This window comes from Anolis sagrei, chromosome 4 (genome assembly GCF_037176765.1).
Source record: "Anolis sagrei isolate rAnoSag1 chromosome 4, rAnoSag1.mat, whole genome shotgun sequence".
NCBI classification, from domain to species: domain Eukaryota; kingdom Metazoa; phylum Chordata; class Lepidosauria; order Squamata; family Dactyloidae; genus Anolis; species Anolis sagrei.
In genome coordinates this window covers 219001682-219018077 of record NC_090024.1, presented here as the reverse complement: position 1 = coordinate 219018077, position 16396 = coordinate 219001682, and the positions used below count along the sequence as shown (strand labels likewise).

General features: G+C 39.8%; 1 gene segment (V, D, J or C); it reads left to right on the top strand.

The window, feature by feature from the left end:
* The first annotated feature begins 1756 nt into the window (after positions 1-1756).
* Positions 1757-14230, top strand: LOC132773167 (immunoglobulin heavy constant gamma 4-like). The segment is given in 7 exon segments: positions 1757-2190; positions 4263-4610; positions 5771-6100; positions 8377-8496; positions 10871-11233; positions 12393-12701; positions 13628-14230. Coding segments are annotated over 7 exon segments (1839 nt in total).
* The last annotated feature ends 2166 nt before the right edge of the window (positions 14231-16396 follow it).

Sequence of the window (16396 nt, the reverse complement as noted above, 5' to 3'; positions counted from 1 at the left end):
GAACTCTCTGCCCTAGAGTGTGGTAGGGGCTCCTTCTTTGGAGGCTTTGAAACAGAGGCTGGATAGCCATCTGTCGGGGATGCTTTGAATACAATTTTCCAGCTTCTTGGAAGGGGGTTGGACTGGATGGCCCATGAGGTTTCTTCCAACTCTATGATTCTATGATTCTACTGGAAACTAGGATTTGCCCTTTGGGGAGGCACCAGGCAGAGAAGGTGAAAGACCTTGGCAAACTACAACTCCCATGACTCAATACCATGGATCCATGGTCGCTAAAGAGATGCTTTCTGTCTACAACAGGGGTTCTCAAGCTAAGGCCCGAGGGCCGAATACGGCCCTCCAAGGTCATTTACCCGGCCCTTGGCTCAGGGTCAACCTAAGTCTGAAATGACTTGAAAGCACATAACAACAACAACAACAATCCTATCTGATCAGCCAAATGCAGGCCCACACTTCCCATTAAAATAATAATAAGTTTATATTTGTTTAAATTGTTCTTCATTTTAATTATTGTATTGTTTTTAAGTGTTTTTTGCACTAAAAATAAGGTATGTGCAGTGAGTATAGGAATTCATTCATGCTTTTTTCAAATTTTAATCCGGCCCTCCAACAGTTTGAGGGACTGTGACCTGGCCCTCTGTTTAAAAAGTTTGAGGACCCCTGGTCTACAATGTACGAGCAAAATCTCAACCCTCTATGAACCATGACAGTGAAAGTGATGTTAAATGGCATTAATTTTGGATTGTTGTGAGTTTTCCAGGCTGTATGGCCATGTTGGCATTCTCTTCTGACGTTTCACCTGCATCTATGGCAGGCATCCTCAAAGGTTGTGAGGTCTGTTGGAAACTAGGAAAGTGGGGTTTATATATCTGTGAAATGTCCAGATTGGGACGAAAAACTCTTGTCTGTTTGAAGTAGATGTGAATTGGCCACCCTGATTGGCATTTAATGGCCTAGCAGTTTCAAGGTCTGCCTTCTTATTGCCTGGGGGAATGCTCAGAAAACAACCCAGTGATTCCGGCCATGAAAACCTTTGACAATGTATTAATTTTGCCATGTAAATGCATCCTTGTCTATGGGGAGAGGCCAAATGAAGACAATGCAATCTCCCTCTCCACATAAATTAATTATCCCATGAATTTTTCCTTCAGTTCCCAGTATTCCAGAGAGCGAACCTTCAAAACTTATTCAACTGTATCACTGTTTTGTTGTAGTGTGCCTTCAAGTTATTTCTGACTTAGGGTTTTCTTGGCAAGATTTATTCAGAAGGGGTTTGACTTCTGCTGAGGCTGAGAATGTGACTTGCCCAAGGTAGGACAGTGGGTTTCATGGCAAAGTAGGGATTCAAATCCTGGCCGTAGTCCAGTGCTGAAACCACAACTCCACTCTTAGCTTCTGAACTCCTAGAACTCTTGCAAATGCTCTATTTTCATTCCATTAGTAATTATTAATTTTATTTGAGAGTTAAATCTTTTTTAAATCTTCAGCTTCAATGCTAGAAATTTGTGGACTGAAGGAAAAATTATTGCAGGAGACAGAATTTTAATCAGGGAGGCAATATTCTCATTTTGTACCTCTAGGCTGTAAATGATCAGGATCTGAATGTCAACAAGATTAATTCCTTACTCGACTGATGTTTGCAACACATGTGGTTGCATGTTTACTCGTCTCACCAAACTCAATGGGATGTATTCCTAATTTCTTTTCGTGTCAAGAGCAACTTGAGAAACTGCAAGTCGTTTCTGGTGTGAGAGAATTGGCCATCTGCAAGGACATTGCCCATGGGAAGCTTCTCTCATGTCCCCGCATGGGAAGCTGAAGCTGACAGATGGGAGCTCACCCCACTCCCCAGATTCAAACTGCCGACCTTTCAGTCTGCAATCCTGCCAACACAAGGCTTTAACCCATTGTGCCACCTGGGGCTCCAATTCTTAAATGAGAATATTGGTTGCATTGCTTCCTGTTTTTGCACTACACACTCAATCTAATTTCTAAATCTTCCAATTTCAAAGCAGAGCTTTTTGAGAGTGAAGCCAATCCACTGTTCCACTTTCCCTAGTGGCAATACTTGTGTACTTCTAAACTGTTAATGTATAGCCAAAGTCCACCACCGCCCATTTTTTCCTTTCTTTTTATAAAGAGTCCATGCCATGGAAGTGTGGCTGCTTCTGTTGTGTCTCATGGCTGCAGGTAAGACTACTTTCCTTTTTCCTTTTTTGCTTTGTGAAATGGATAACACTAAAAGCTGAGGACAGAGTTTGGCAGAAAAATCACATGTGTCCTCTCTCAGCTCTGTGTTTGCTCCTAAATCTCTGATAGATAGGGGAAGCATTGCAATTTTCACTGCATATGAATCGTTCTTTTTTCTGGTCAATAGATAAAGTTGCAGGAACTGTGAGAAGCCACATTGAGAAAATTGTGCTCCAGTGTTGAGCACAACATTTTAAAGGACATTGACAATATAGTGCAATGCTGACTTTTCTTTACTTGGGTGTGATTCAAGCAGCCCAAGTAACTGCAAAAGCAAAAGAATGTCCTGCCCTGAAAAGTGGTTGTGCTTTGCGTCTCTGCAGAATAAATTGTTGTTCTGGATTTGTATCCTGGTCAGGAGACAGGCCTAACAGAAAGAATGAAATAGAAGCTTGGTGGTCCTCTGATACTTGGTGTTCTGTCACATTACACTGTTGTTGCAATATTATTCCACTTTAATTGCCATGGAAACATCACATGGAATCCTGGGGTTTGCAGTTTACAAAGCCCAGAATTCTATAGCACGTGTCCATTGGCTACAGTGGTGCACTCTCATGTTACATCCCGAATAGACTACTGCAACACACTCTGCGTGGGGCTGCCTTTGAAGACTGCCCGTAAGCTTAAATTAGTCCAATGTTCAGCAGCTAGGTTGCTCACTGGAGATGCATATAGGGAGCAATCTGTTGCACTAGCTCCACTGGCTGTTGATCTGCTACTGAACACAATTCAAAGTGCTGGTTTTAATCTTTAAAGCCCTAAATGGTTCTGGCCCAGACTACCTGTCCAAACGTATCTCCTGTTACGAACCATCACGCAGTTGAAGATCAGACACAGAAAAACTCTGGGCTAAATACAAAGTGCTTCCAGGCTAAATATAAAATGCTGATCATTACCTGTAATGCCCTTAACAGTTCAGGTCCAGGCTATTTGTCGAATCGCATCTCCCTATACAAGCCATCTCATGCACTGCAGTCAATGGAGGAGATACTCCTCACAGTCCCACTCCCATCACAAGCATGGTTGATGGAAACAAGAGAGGGGGCCTTCCCCGTAATCACTTCCTATCTCTGGAACTCCTTCCCTAAAGAAATAAAACTGCTCCCACCCTCCTCTTCTTCTTCAAAAGAAAAAAACTCTTGAAAATTCACCTATGCACTTTAGTATGTGGAAAGGAGGAGGACTTTTAATTCCATTGGAATATTGGCTAACTTATTTGTATTCCATTGCTGCTATGGGATAAAAAACAACCATGATAGCCATTTTTATGCATTTAATCATTCTCATAGAGTTTATGCCTTAATTGTTAGTTATGCTATTAGTATAAAATGGTTATTATTTTGCATTATTTTGAGGTGTTTGTATAATTTTAGACTCTACTGATTGTGCATGAATATGTATTCTGAAACCAGCAGACTGGCTTGTTCATGCATATGTTGGGCACAGCCTGGCCATTGTGAAGTACTGTGAAGTCTCATATGGGTGGGAAATATTTCAGGCATTGTTTTATTATTCCATGGAAATCCTTGCAAGTGACCTTGCAAATCCAGTTGAACTCAATTTATTTATTGAGCTCAATAGGATTTGCTCCTAGCTAATACTGTATCAGTAATAAAGCCAATTGATTTAACTGGTGTTCTTTCACTTTTGTTTATGCAGCAAAGCAGTTATTGTATTTTCGAAGGCTTTCATAGCCAGAATCACTGGGTTGTTGTAGGTTTTTTCGGGCTATATGGCCATGTTCTAGAGGCATTCTCTCCTGATGTTTCGCCTGCATCTATGGCAAGCATCCTCACTACCTCTGAGGATGCTTGCCATAGATGCAGGTGAAACGTCAGGAGAGAATGCCTCTAGAACATGGCCGTATAGCCCAAAAAAACCTACAACAACCCAAAGCAGTTATTATTCAGCTCCTATCTGCAATTTTGCTCTCATCCAAAAAAGAAGGTTACATAATATTGTGTAATTTTGTTCTAAAAGCCCTTATTATGCTTATGCTATTTTATTTCTAGATGCCTTGGAGGTGAAGATTAGCCCTTCCCCAGTAATAGGTCTAGTATATAAGGATGTTGTACTTCACTGTAACTTCACTGTTCAGAAAAGTTTTAAAAAGGAAGATGTGGCTGTGAAGTGGACCATGAAAAAAGTGGTATCTGGAGAAGACAAGCCAGTGTTTCAGTTTGATGGGAATCACACAGCAAGTTACCGACAAGGTTCCTCAGTGAATCCTGAGTTCCTGCCATATGGCATGGCATCACTCACTCTGTCCAATGTAACATTAATGGATGAAGGGATTTATACATGTACTGTTTTAGTGATGCCACAGTATGGAAATGGGAAAATCCAGCTTAAAGTCAGAGGTATGGTCATTTGAGCAAAACAAATGTGGGAAGTGTCAAAATCAATAATGTTGGAAATCGCAACCTTCTACAAGCCTCCCATACTAGTTATTTGTTATGTATATAATTGGGATTGCTTACTATATTGTATGTATATATTGATATGTAGTTTCCCCTTAACTCTATGCTGTTTGAGGTTGTGGGAGGGACTGCAGACCATGTGACCAAATCTGGGACTATTCAGACTGAGACTCCATTTTAGAAATCAGTACAATTTATGAAGTCAGTGCTGTTTAGTATGCAGTACTCAGTGTCAGTATGTTGCAGCGAGTAGTCAGTCTTTATTGAGTCAATTTTCAGTATTAGACTGAAGAGAGTGTTAGTCTGTATGCAACAAAGAAGAGACTAAAACAGAATGCTTTAGAGAACTTACTGTTTAAAACTATCAACCAATAAGAAAGGTACCTGTATGCTGAAATAACACTTCTGAAGATCTGCTTTATATTTTGTGCATTGGCATACCTTTGCTCCTAACCCCTCACAGAGATTACCAGGTATATCAGTCCAACAACTGAGAACCCTAATTTGCCATGCATGAATACTAGTGGATATTATTTACTACTAAGGAGATTCACTCAAATGAGTATTTAAGTCTTCTCAAGAAGATCATACTTTACAAAAGGTTATGATTGTTCCAAATAAGATGAATGCCAATTAATCTCCAAAATGGTCACGCTTCCAAAAAGCTATGGAGATTCCTGGTTTTACAAAAGGTTATGGTCTCCAAAAGGTCATGCCTCCCCCCCCCCCCCAAATGCTGAGATATTCAGGGTTCTAGCCATGGCCCTTTCGAAGATACTCTATTTATATCCATTGTTACTGATTATTATTTTTATTCATTTATATTTCATCTTTCTCCCAATAGTGGGACTCAAAGTAGCATTGGGGATTCTGGGAGTTTCAGTCCATAAGCTTTGAGTAAGATCTTGGACTGCAGCCCCAGACTCTTCAAGGCAGCTTGAAGCCATTTGAACAAGGAAATCTGGGATGTTCCTCTGCGTAAGTGAGGGGAATGTACATTTGCACTATTTAACTATTGTGTCCCAAGAGGAGCTAGATCCTCAAAGGTAACTTTTTTTGAAATGCCTTCTCTCTAATAAAGATCTGTCTTCCTGTCTCAGCCCAGCCTACAGTTCAGCTCTCTCCCCGAAGTATATTGACTGCAGCAGAAGGAGAGAAGACATTTTCTTGTCATGTCCGCAACTTCTTCCCTCAAAGAATTAATGTTTCTTGGCTGGTCCGAAAGCACGGCAGCACATATGATGCACCGTTATCTTCAGATATATGCACTGGGGTCCCATCTTCACATGACCTTGATGGTTTGTTCACTGTGCTGAGTCGTGTAACCCAGATGGTGAATGAGACAAACAATGGCTCCTTGTACATCTGTGAGGTGCAACATGAGTCCCTGAAGAAACCACTGAGGAAGAATACAACATTGTTGGTCACAGGTAGGCACTTGTATCTTTTGATGAATTTTGTTGAGGGTTGTTAACTTAGATTGAATATCCATGCATGCTTTGCCCCCACCCTCAGAAGAAATTCACCATCCAGACATTTTGGGTTGTTTTATCATTGGATTTTCATGGTAAAATACATTGAAAAGGCATTAACTATGCCTCATTATGCACAGGACTAACAAGTGTTAGCTATAGGAATAAAGCTTTTGTCTCTGAGAGATTCTCTGCCCCAGAGTTTCACATCATCCCTGTTGGAAATAGCAACCTTCCAAGCCTTCACTAACTGTTTGTAAATGTGTATAATTGTTAACCTATACTGTATGCACATTTTGATTTGCCAGTTTGACTGTATCTCTTTGGTGTGGGAGGGGCTTCAGACACAGGACTCCATTTTTGTTATATAGTATGCTTTTTAACCTCAATGGAGGTGGATGCAGTTTGTCTCCTTTCAGACTTCAGTGAGTACAGTTATATAGTTTGAACTATATCTATATGCTTAAAGACATTGGACTATGGACTGGTATGCTGAATATATACAAGAAGTTTGTTTGTAAACAAGATATGTTATTTTTCAAATAAGACTTTGTTTTTTAAATCTCTGAGTGCATATTTCAACTAAGATGTTTCAAGGGAATGTATATCTTTCGGGCAACTGCAATTACAATTACAACTGCAAATTCTACTTCAAAGAAACAACCATCCTCTGCTAACCAAATACATTTTTGTAGTAGCATGTCTTTATCCTTGGCAGTTTAAAGACATGGTTCTTCAGTTTAGCAGCTGAGTTACCTGTGTGCTATTCCATCAATGCTTGTGAATATCACTGCTTTTCTTGACTAGTGGTTTTCAAAAGGTGGTCTCTATGTTCATGGAGATCCACATTTGCCACATCTACCTTTTCAATAAGGTTATGGTGCACTTATTTCCAATAGATTATGGATGTTCCAATAATCCCTCCCCAACTGCTGATGCTTGGTAGCTGTTTGGCACTTTTAATCTGTCTGACTTGAGAGGTCTATGCTTTTTGACCTGCCATCAGCATAGCCTCTTGTCTCATAAGACCCACCTCATAGCTGAACCTTTTAAACAGGTAAATTTAATGTTGTAAATCAAAGGCGAGTAATCTGTGCAATTCGGGCCCATTTTACCTCCCACTCCTAGAGCCCACATGTACCATCATGTTGCCCAGTTTGTCATCATCATACAATTAAAATGTAAGGGTTTGAAAATAACAACACCCATGTGTTCCTTCCATAGCAAGGTATATGTAGTTCCTTGCTGTACTTTTTTTCAACCGCCCTGAGTTCCCCCAGAGAGATAGTGGGACAAAATAAATTATTATTATTATTATTATTATTATGATTTGATACACAACAAACGAGATCACTATGCTGGCTTTTGTATTCGATCACACATTAGACACTTCCCAAGTGTCTAAGGATTGCGTGATATATCGGTGAATAATGCATGCAGATCCAAGCAGGGTGGCTTTTTGCAGCTGACAGTAATTTTGTCAGTGCTGATGGTTTTTAAGTGCAGGCCAAGGTCTTTAGGCACTGCACCCAGTGTGCTGATCACCACTGGGACCACCTTTACTGGCTTGTAAAGTCTTCTGGAATCATACTTCCAAAGTATGATTCTACTTTGAAATAATAATAATAGTAATAATAATAATAATAATAATAATAATAATAATATCTCAAAGTAGAAACATACTTTCAGAAGACTTTGGAAATATGATTCTGTTTAAAAGAAAGAGTACACTGCCCGTACAAATGGTTGTTTTTAAAAATGAAAATGAGGTTTTATTTATTTCTACTGCACCAGCAATAGTTTCTGCCATGGCAGCAAATTCAGGGATGGGCAGTAGGAGAAAAAGAGGCAGCTGGGGTGGAGTGGGGTGTTGGAGTGTTTTCCTACCTGGCATAATTATATCTGCTCAAAAGGAAGTCTCACAAACTGATACACAAAATATATAAAATGATGTGCACTTTTATAATCATGGGCATCTGTGAACATTTGTTTTGTGGCTGGCAGCCAATGGGATGTTGTGTGATTTATGCCACAAGCAGCGGTTTCCATTTCCATTTCTTTTGTTAAAAAAAATAGGTCTATATTTCTGATGCTGGAGAAAATAGCTGGTTAAGATAACTGAAATGAAATGCATAGTTTCTAAGGTAGGCAATCCCAGCAAGCAGTCCGACAAAAAGGTGATTGCATGTCAGAAGGAATACACTACTGATTATAACAAATGCATTTGTTTCTAGCACTCAGACCTTATCATCAGGACAAAGGATTTATCATCGGGGTGGCCATTGCTTGCATCGTGATCACAGGTTTATGCAGCATATTTGTAACCATATTTTATCAGCAGCGCCTTGCTAAAGGTAAATCACTAAAAAAAGAACAATATAAAATGGTTTGATAGAAAGTTCATTCATTTTATTTAAATTGATTTATTCACTGTTCGCAAACTGGGGTCAGGGAGTGAACTTCAAAAGAGTATAACATGTATTGTCGAAGGCTTTCATCGCTGGAATCACTGGGTTGTTGTAGGGTTTTGTTTTTTTTTGGGCTATATGGCCATGTTCTAGAACATGGCCATATAGCCCAAAAAAACCTACAGCAACCCAGTATAACATGTATTTGTTACCTGAACTTGGAACCTACAAATTACATTGTGACCTGTAACTGCTATTTTTTTTTGTAACAAGAGTACAACATCAGAAGGGAATGTAGGAAGTAACAACAAAGTTGCTTTCTTTGTGTGTCATGTAACAGTTTCTAGTTACATGTTACCTTTAAAGGCATTTAAGGAGACATTTTGACAGGAAGTTTTCAAGGTTTATGCCATTGTTATCAATTTTATTTTTCCCTCTAAAAAAAGGAAGGAAAATAAAAAGTGATGAATTGCATAATAAATAATTACATCAGGTTAATATTTTCCAAGGGACGGCTTTAGCACAGCATGTTAATCGCTGCAGCTGCAGTAAATCTTGCCAATGGAAGGCTGACACTTTGAAGCTGGGTCAGGGTGAGCTCCGGCCCTTCAGCCCATCTACCCCGCCAGCCTAGCGGATTAAAAACAGCCATGTGAATCAATGAATAGGAACCTCATTAAGTGGGGAGGTATTTTGGGCATGGCATTTTGGAGGAAAGTTTATGAACAAAGAAAGCTCTTTGGCAAGGAGATAGAGTAACAGCACCCTCACCCCCCCCCCCCTTGCCAGAACCAAGCACAGCCTCCAAAAGATGCCAAATGATGAGAAAAAGCCGAAATATATCTCTATCTGTTTTCTGTCTTGTCATTTTATAATTGGCATTGAATATTTGCCATATATGTGTTCTGTGATCCGCCTTGAATCCCCTTTGGAGTGAGAAGGGTGGAATATAAGTACTGTAAATAAGAATTTTATGGAATAATAATAATAATAATAATAATAATCTTTATATCCTGCCACCATCTCCCCGAAGGGACTTGGGACAGCTTACAAGGCACTCCAGAGTGCACATATAACATACAACAGGTAAAAACAGTACAAAAGTATAAACAAGTCACATAAAATTATGACAACTCCGATCAACACATGTATCATAAAATCAAAATAATAGAAACACACCCCCTTCTTGCTTTTGTCACACCATGTGCAATTTGAGATGCCTGTCTCATCTCAACCTTACCCCTTTCTCAGCTAAAAAGCCTAAAAATGTTGTACTATGACCCCCCCCCCACCCCACCCCATGGCACTTGTTCCAATCCACTAATTATTTTATATTACCTGTTTGGCACTTTATTCATGAAACCAAAAAGTGTTTTGAAAGGCAATGTTTCAAGCCATATTCACTGCTCTGCTTTCCACTCAGGATGGCAGGGTGTTGCAGCAAACTGGGGTCAGGGAGTGAATCAAATTGCACATCTGTTTTGATCCAAACTTTAGCTTACTTGATAAGATACAGTATTTTACACATCTTACTCTCAGTGTCTGAAAAGACATAACCTTGTATGTTTTCAGTCCCATCATAGTAATGTCATAATCACTTATGGCTAGTACCCATGACTTTTATGGTCTATGATTCATTCTGCACTTTGCTGTTCTGTGAACCAGAGGAAGTTGTCTTATACCAGGTCAGGCCGTTGCTTCATCTAAGCAAGTATTGTCTGCTATGACTTAGCATCAGTTATTCAGGGTCTCAGGTCAAGGTCTTTCCCATCATTTGCTTTCTGATCCTTAAAAGCACTCTCTTGCAGGTCATTAATTGGGAAGATGCCATTGCTCAGTTACAGAATATATTGCTTGGCATGCAGAATCTCCTGCATTCAATCTCTGGCTGCCAGTGTTGTTTTCTTTTAGCAGTGAATCTGGTTGGAACCTAATCCAGATTAATGAAAAATTCAGACTGATTTGCAATATCAGCTAGCAATGAAATTAAATTTATATTTGTTAAGAATCCCCAGTGTGTCAGGGTGATTTGTTGTTGTTGTTATTGTTGTTGTTTGCCTTCAAGTCATTTATCAACTGATTATGTGGTGTTCTAGGCCGAGAGAGTGTGACCAAACTCACCAAATGAGTTTTCATTGCCAACCAGGAAATCAGATCCTGGTCTCCAGAACTGTAGCCCAATGTCAAATGCTGCAATTTGTAAGTTGCTAAAGTACTCAGAATTGTCTGGTAGAAAACTTTAGTCAAATTCCCTGAATTATAGGAGAAAACATTTAGTACTTTGTGTACTAAACTTCCTCCCTTCCTTTCTAACTTTTAGTGGAACCTCAAGTTTCATCAATCATTAAGCCAGACCTGATTCCAGTTAATGAAAAAATCAAACTGATATGCAATATCAATGGATTCAGACCCAAAACAATCCAGGTGAAATGGTACCGAAAACATACACACATGGCATCAACAGAAGATCCTGCAAGAGAAGATGTAGCTCTTTCTGATGCTAGAGAAGATATGACAAGTATGGCTCAGCAACCCTTGGAAGCCAATGGCCGGGTTTATAGCATCTCCTCCTGCCTAACTTACACACCTACTATAAAGGACAATGGGGTGGAATTTGAATGCAGCATCCAGCACAGCACTCTCAAGAGCCCAATATGGAAGGCCACGGTCATTTATGTTACTGGTAAGGCTGTTGATTTAGCATTAATGTATTAGCTACAATTACAGTACATCCTTTCCCCTAATAAGTTCAAGGTGGGACATGTTTAGTGTGCTAAATGGAGGGAGGATCATATTGAAAAGAAAGAGCATTCTTTTCAGCAACAGCAGAAGCCACATTAGGAGGATGAGTTTGCATAAGCACAAATAGAGGCAAAAATTGTTTTTAGGATCCTCAAAGAGAGAAATACTTATTAAAGAATACCATGCTTTAGATAGAGCAGCCTGGTCATTTCTGAAAAATAAAGATATTAGGCAGATATTCTCCAGCATCTTCTCTTCCATGAAAGGAGAAAGAGAGTGCAAATGGTAGAAACAGACGGGGAGTGGTCAGACCTTCTTTTGTGCAATAAAGGTAAAGGTAAAGGTTTCTCTTTGTCATTAAGTCAAGTTGAGTCTGATTCTGGGGGATGGTGCTCATCTCCAATTCTAAGCCGAAGAGCCAGTATTGTCTGTAGACACCTCTTAGGTCATGTAGCTGGCATGTTGGCATGGAGCGTGTTTGTGCAATAAAGGACAGTAATTTGAGTTACCCTCCCAAACTAGATTATCTGCCCATGTTGCTTTGGGATAGATGTCAGAAAAAGGAAACAAGCAGGTAGGTGGGACAGTTTAAAAACAACTGAAAAAGTAAAATGGAAGAAGATTAATTGGGACAATCCCTGTCAAATCAGAACAGTTGGACAAGTGAGCAGGTGAGTGTTAATGATGTTGTGATGTTTTGGTCTGGAACTCCTGTGGGATATCAGTCTTACTCATTTCTGGTGAACTGAGATTTAATTTTTATAACATTTCAATAATCTTATAAAATAGTATACTTTTATAATATTTTCAAATAAGAAATTGCAACATGGAATGCTTCTGTGTTCCAGAATACTATATTGTACCTTTCTTTCTCATTTGTTTCATTCATTCTGTCATCAATACATAGTATTCCATGGCTTTGGGGCTTGCTTTAGGTTCCCACCTAACATTAGGATCAGTTGCATCTGATGGGAGTTGCAGGCCAAAACATCCAGAATGACCCAACTTGGAAAATTCTGGCATTCAGTCAGAGTGAACCAATGTAATGTCTGAAAAGAGTGAATGATGAAATCCTATCCAATTTGATATCTCTTTGGCAGCTCATCCAGCAACTCATTACATCTTCAGTTCACCTCAACTCCCTGTCCAGGGAGAGAAGCTCATTTTGACCTGTGTTGTGGAGAAATTTTATCCAAAGAATATTGCTTTGCTTTGGTTTCGAAATGGACATCCAGTTGAAGAGGTGACACAGTTCGGACCGTTTCCTTGTGAAAGCGATTTTTACAGTGTGTGGAGTCAAACTGAATTTACCCTGACCAAAGACAATGAAGGAGCCATTTATACTTGTCAGATCCACCACAGCAGCTTTGGAAATGTAGAGGAACTCTCCTATGAAATAAATTTGCAAGGTAGGATGGTCTCATGAACTCGGTGTTTATTGAACCATTCAACAGACCAGAAATGTAGCAAATCCGAATTATCACTTACACCACTGGTTCTCAACCTGGAGTCCCCAGATATTTTTGGCCTTCAACTCCCAGAAATCCTAACAGCTGGTAAACTGGCTGGGATTTCTGGGAGTTGTAGGCCAAAAACATCTGGGGATCCCAGGTTGAGAACCACTGACTTGCACACTTCTTCATATATTTTAAGACAGATTAGAGCCCTCTTTATATCCCCATCTACTCTTACAGCTCCTAGAATTACTCCATTTGAAGGCACTATGTTGTAGAAGGTTGTTGCCAGGAAATTTCTCCAACTCAACAAATGCAGTGGAGTGTATTGCTGATTAGACATCAATAAAACTGGGCATTGCGTTGAATTCATTGTTTTTGCCATCAAGTCAGCCTCAGCTTATAGTTTATAAGTTTGGTGGGAAAAATGTCCAAATAGGTAAGAATTATATCGGTTTTTAGAGCAAGTGTGGTATAGTGGTTGAAGTGGTGCATTAGGGCTCTGAAAAACTGAGATTCAAATCCCCATTTGGCCATGGAAACCTATTAGGTAAGCATAGGTAAGTCCTATTTTTCATCATCAGAGAAAATCAACAGCAAACAACCTCTAAACAAATCTTGCCAAGAAAACTCTTTGATGAATCAGAAAATGACTTGAAGGCACACAGCACCAAACATCCAATCAGCTTTGTATTGCCCTCACCCTTTCTCTCCATGGGCTCGCCTGTTGGTTGGAATTTGAGATCTCTCCCAAATTCACATTTGACTGCTGGGGTGGAAACGGTCTTCTGTCTTTGAGATAACATGATGTACTGCTGCAGCTGCCACTATGGGGTACATGTCATCTAATCAGTGATCTTTTTATCTTTGCCATCCAACAGGAACACCTCCGGGAGTCCTTTGGATCACTCCAGATCCATCAAGTCCTGTGCCAGGAGAAGAGCTAAGGCTGAACTGTAGAATCAATAACTTTTCCCCTAATCTTATCAGTGTGAACTGGTTCAAAGATGGGGAGCTGCTCCATGATCGGATCTGTCACTCAGTCGCTGTAGTTGGCACCAATGGCTTGTTCTCCATGTGGAGTCTGCTGAGAGTTACCCCAGAGCATGGGACAAAAAAGACTGTGTATAAATGCAGGGTGGAACATGGAGCCCTGAAAGAATGCATAGAAAGATTATACACTTTGCAGTTGCCTACTGCATTCTGCTAAATTGATAACAGCAAATCCTTGTTTTGCTATCATGAACTAACATGGCTACCTTCTTGAGAATTTCCACAAACACAACATGTAAAAAAAGGTATGCCCAAAGGGTGCTTCGATATAGTGTTGTAGTGGTGACGTATGAGCTTAAATGTGATCTGGCCAGCATTTGGACTCTCTTTCCTTGTAGGAGGAAGGCAGCATACTTTGGCTTTTGGCCTGAGATCTTCATCTGTAAAAATACCCCATAGGGTGGCAGAGAGATTAAATTCTGCTTACAGCATGCTTTGAAGATGTTCATTTCTAATTGCTAATATTAGCCTTTGGCTACTCAAAATCCTAGGACAAGACTATTCAGTTCCAGATTTGTACAGCTGTTGAAGATGTTATGACAGATGGAGTTCTTTATGCAGGGATCAGAGCAATTTATTCAGTCATTGGGATGTGATGGGAAGGCTGAAGATGAACCCTGATTCTGTTACCTGATGGCCTCAATTTCATGAATCATAGAATAATAAGAGTTGGAAGAGACCACATGGGCCATCTAGTCCAATCTCCTGCCATGCAGGAAAAGCAAAATCAAACTATCCCTGACAGATACCCATACAGTCTCTGTTTAAAAGTTTCCAAAGAAGGAGCTTCCATCACACTCCGAGGCAGAGAGTTCCACTGTTGAAAAGCTTTTATGGTCAGGAGGTTCTACCTAATCTTCAGATGGAATCTCTTTTCCTGTAATTTGAACCCATTGCTCCAATCCTAGTTTCAAGGGCAGCAGAAAACAAGCTTGCTCCCTCTTCTTTACTTGAGTACTTAATTGAGAAAAATATTCATTGAACTTAATGGGATATGCTTCCACATCAGGAATAAGGAAGGGGTGGCTCTCCAGATGTTGGACTACAGCTTTCATATTTCCTCACCACTGCCCCTGCTGGTGTGGTTAATGGGAGTTGCAATCCAGTCATATCTAGACAATAATAAGTGAACCAAACTTGTTCTAAGGGAGCATGCTTAATGTGTTGCTAATGTAGTTGCAGCCTCTCCACTACGCTTAGTCCTAACTACAATATTTTTTAAAAAATATTCTGAGGAGTAAGGATTGGATAACCACTAGCGCATTTCCTCTTATTGTCCTGATTTTGTAGGGGACAGTCCTGATTAATCCTCTGTTGTCCTACCCTTCCAACTGCTTTTAAAATGTCCCAGTTTCTCTTCCCTCATTTCACTTTCTCCCTTTGTCCTCAGATTGTTTCAGGCCCCTTTCATCCAGCTGTATAAAATCCACATTGAACTGGATTATATGACAGTGTGGACTCATACGTATAACCAAGTTCAAAGCAGATATTGTGGATTATCTGCCTTGATATTCTGGGTTTTATGGCTGTGTGGAAGGATCCTCAGTTGCTGCAAAATGAGTTCAAACTACAAAAGTAGTCTCCATCAAGTTAACTCTGGGGCAGAGAAAGGGAGGGGGATTTCTGTCCTTTCCAATAGGCTCAGTGAAAAGCAAACTACTACAGCCTTTTCTAGCTTGTGTGTTCTTCCTCATGGACAACTTTGACAATCTTATCCACTCTCTGATGTGTGGCGCCCCAGTTTTTACCTGTGAAAACATAGGGCTCTGTTTTTATCTCTAAAACATTAGGAGACATGCTGGTGAATATTTGTGAATTCTGTAATTGCAGACAATACACAGACAATTCAGTAGTATGAAAACTAAATTAAAACAGTGACATTACACGTCAGAGTGTGGTCAGTATTGCCAAAGCTGTTCAGGAGGAAGAAAAGCTGTCCACCTTAAAGATAGACTAGAATGGTATTTTTCTATCTTTTCATGAAAGAAGAGCAAAACATAGAAGTATAGAAGTAAATCAAGAGCATAGAAGTAAATCAAGGCTTGCAAAGATTTGCACAGAAGAAACCATGGACTGAATTTCTAAGCCAAAATAAGTCAAAAGCAGTCAAAGGAACCATGTCCTTTTTGCAACCACTAGATGCTGCTATTCACCTCCAACTGATTCTCCCTTTTATACTCTGTTCAGAGAGTTCTGTGTTAAGAGCTGATTCATATTTCACCTTTAAAACTTGGACAATAAGGATAACTTCATGGCTAACTACAAAGAGGCAGAAACAATTGGAGATTCCTTTTGTGAACTCCAACCCCCAGGTTTGCTTTAAATAACAACAGATCCAGTGATTCAGAAATTCTTTGGCACCTGATATCATTATACCTATACTTTGCCTTTTCAGTTTGGATAAACAAAAGGGTTCTAAAATATTTTTCTTTCATTAGAAAATATTTGAGACTTTATATAATATACATATGAAACTTGACCACAACTCCAGCAACCCCTCCTCTTACTCTAGAGTTTAGAAAACAGAGTGTGTTTCAGTATTAGATGATTTGTACTTGTACCTCATTTCCATTTATTCTATGCAGGGACCTAGTCAG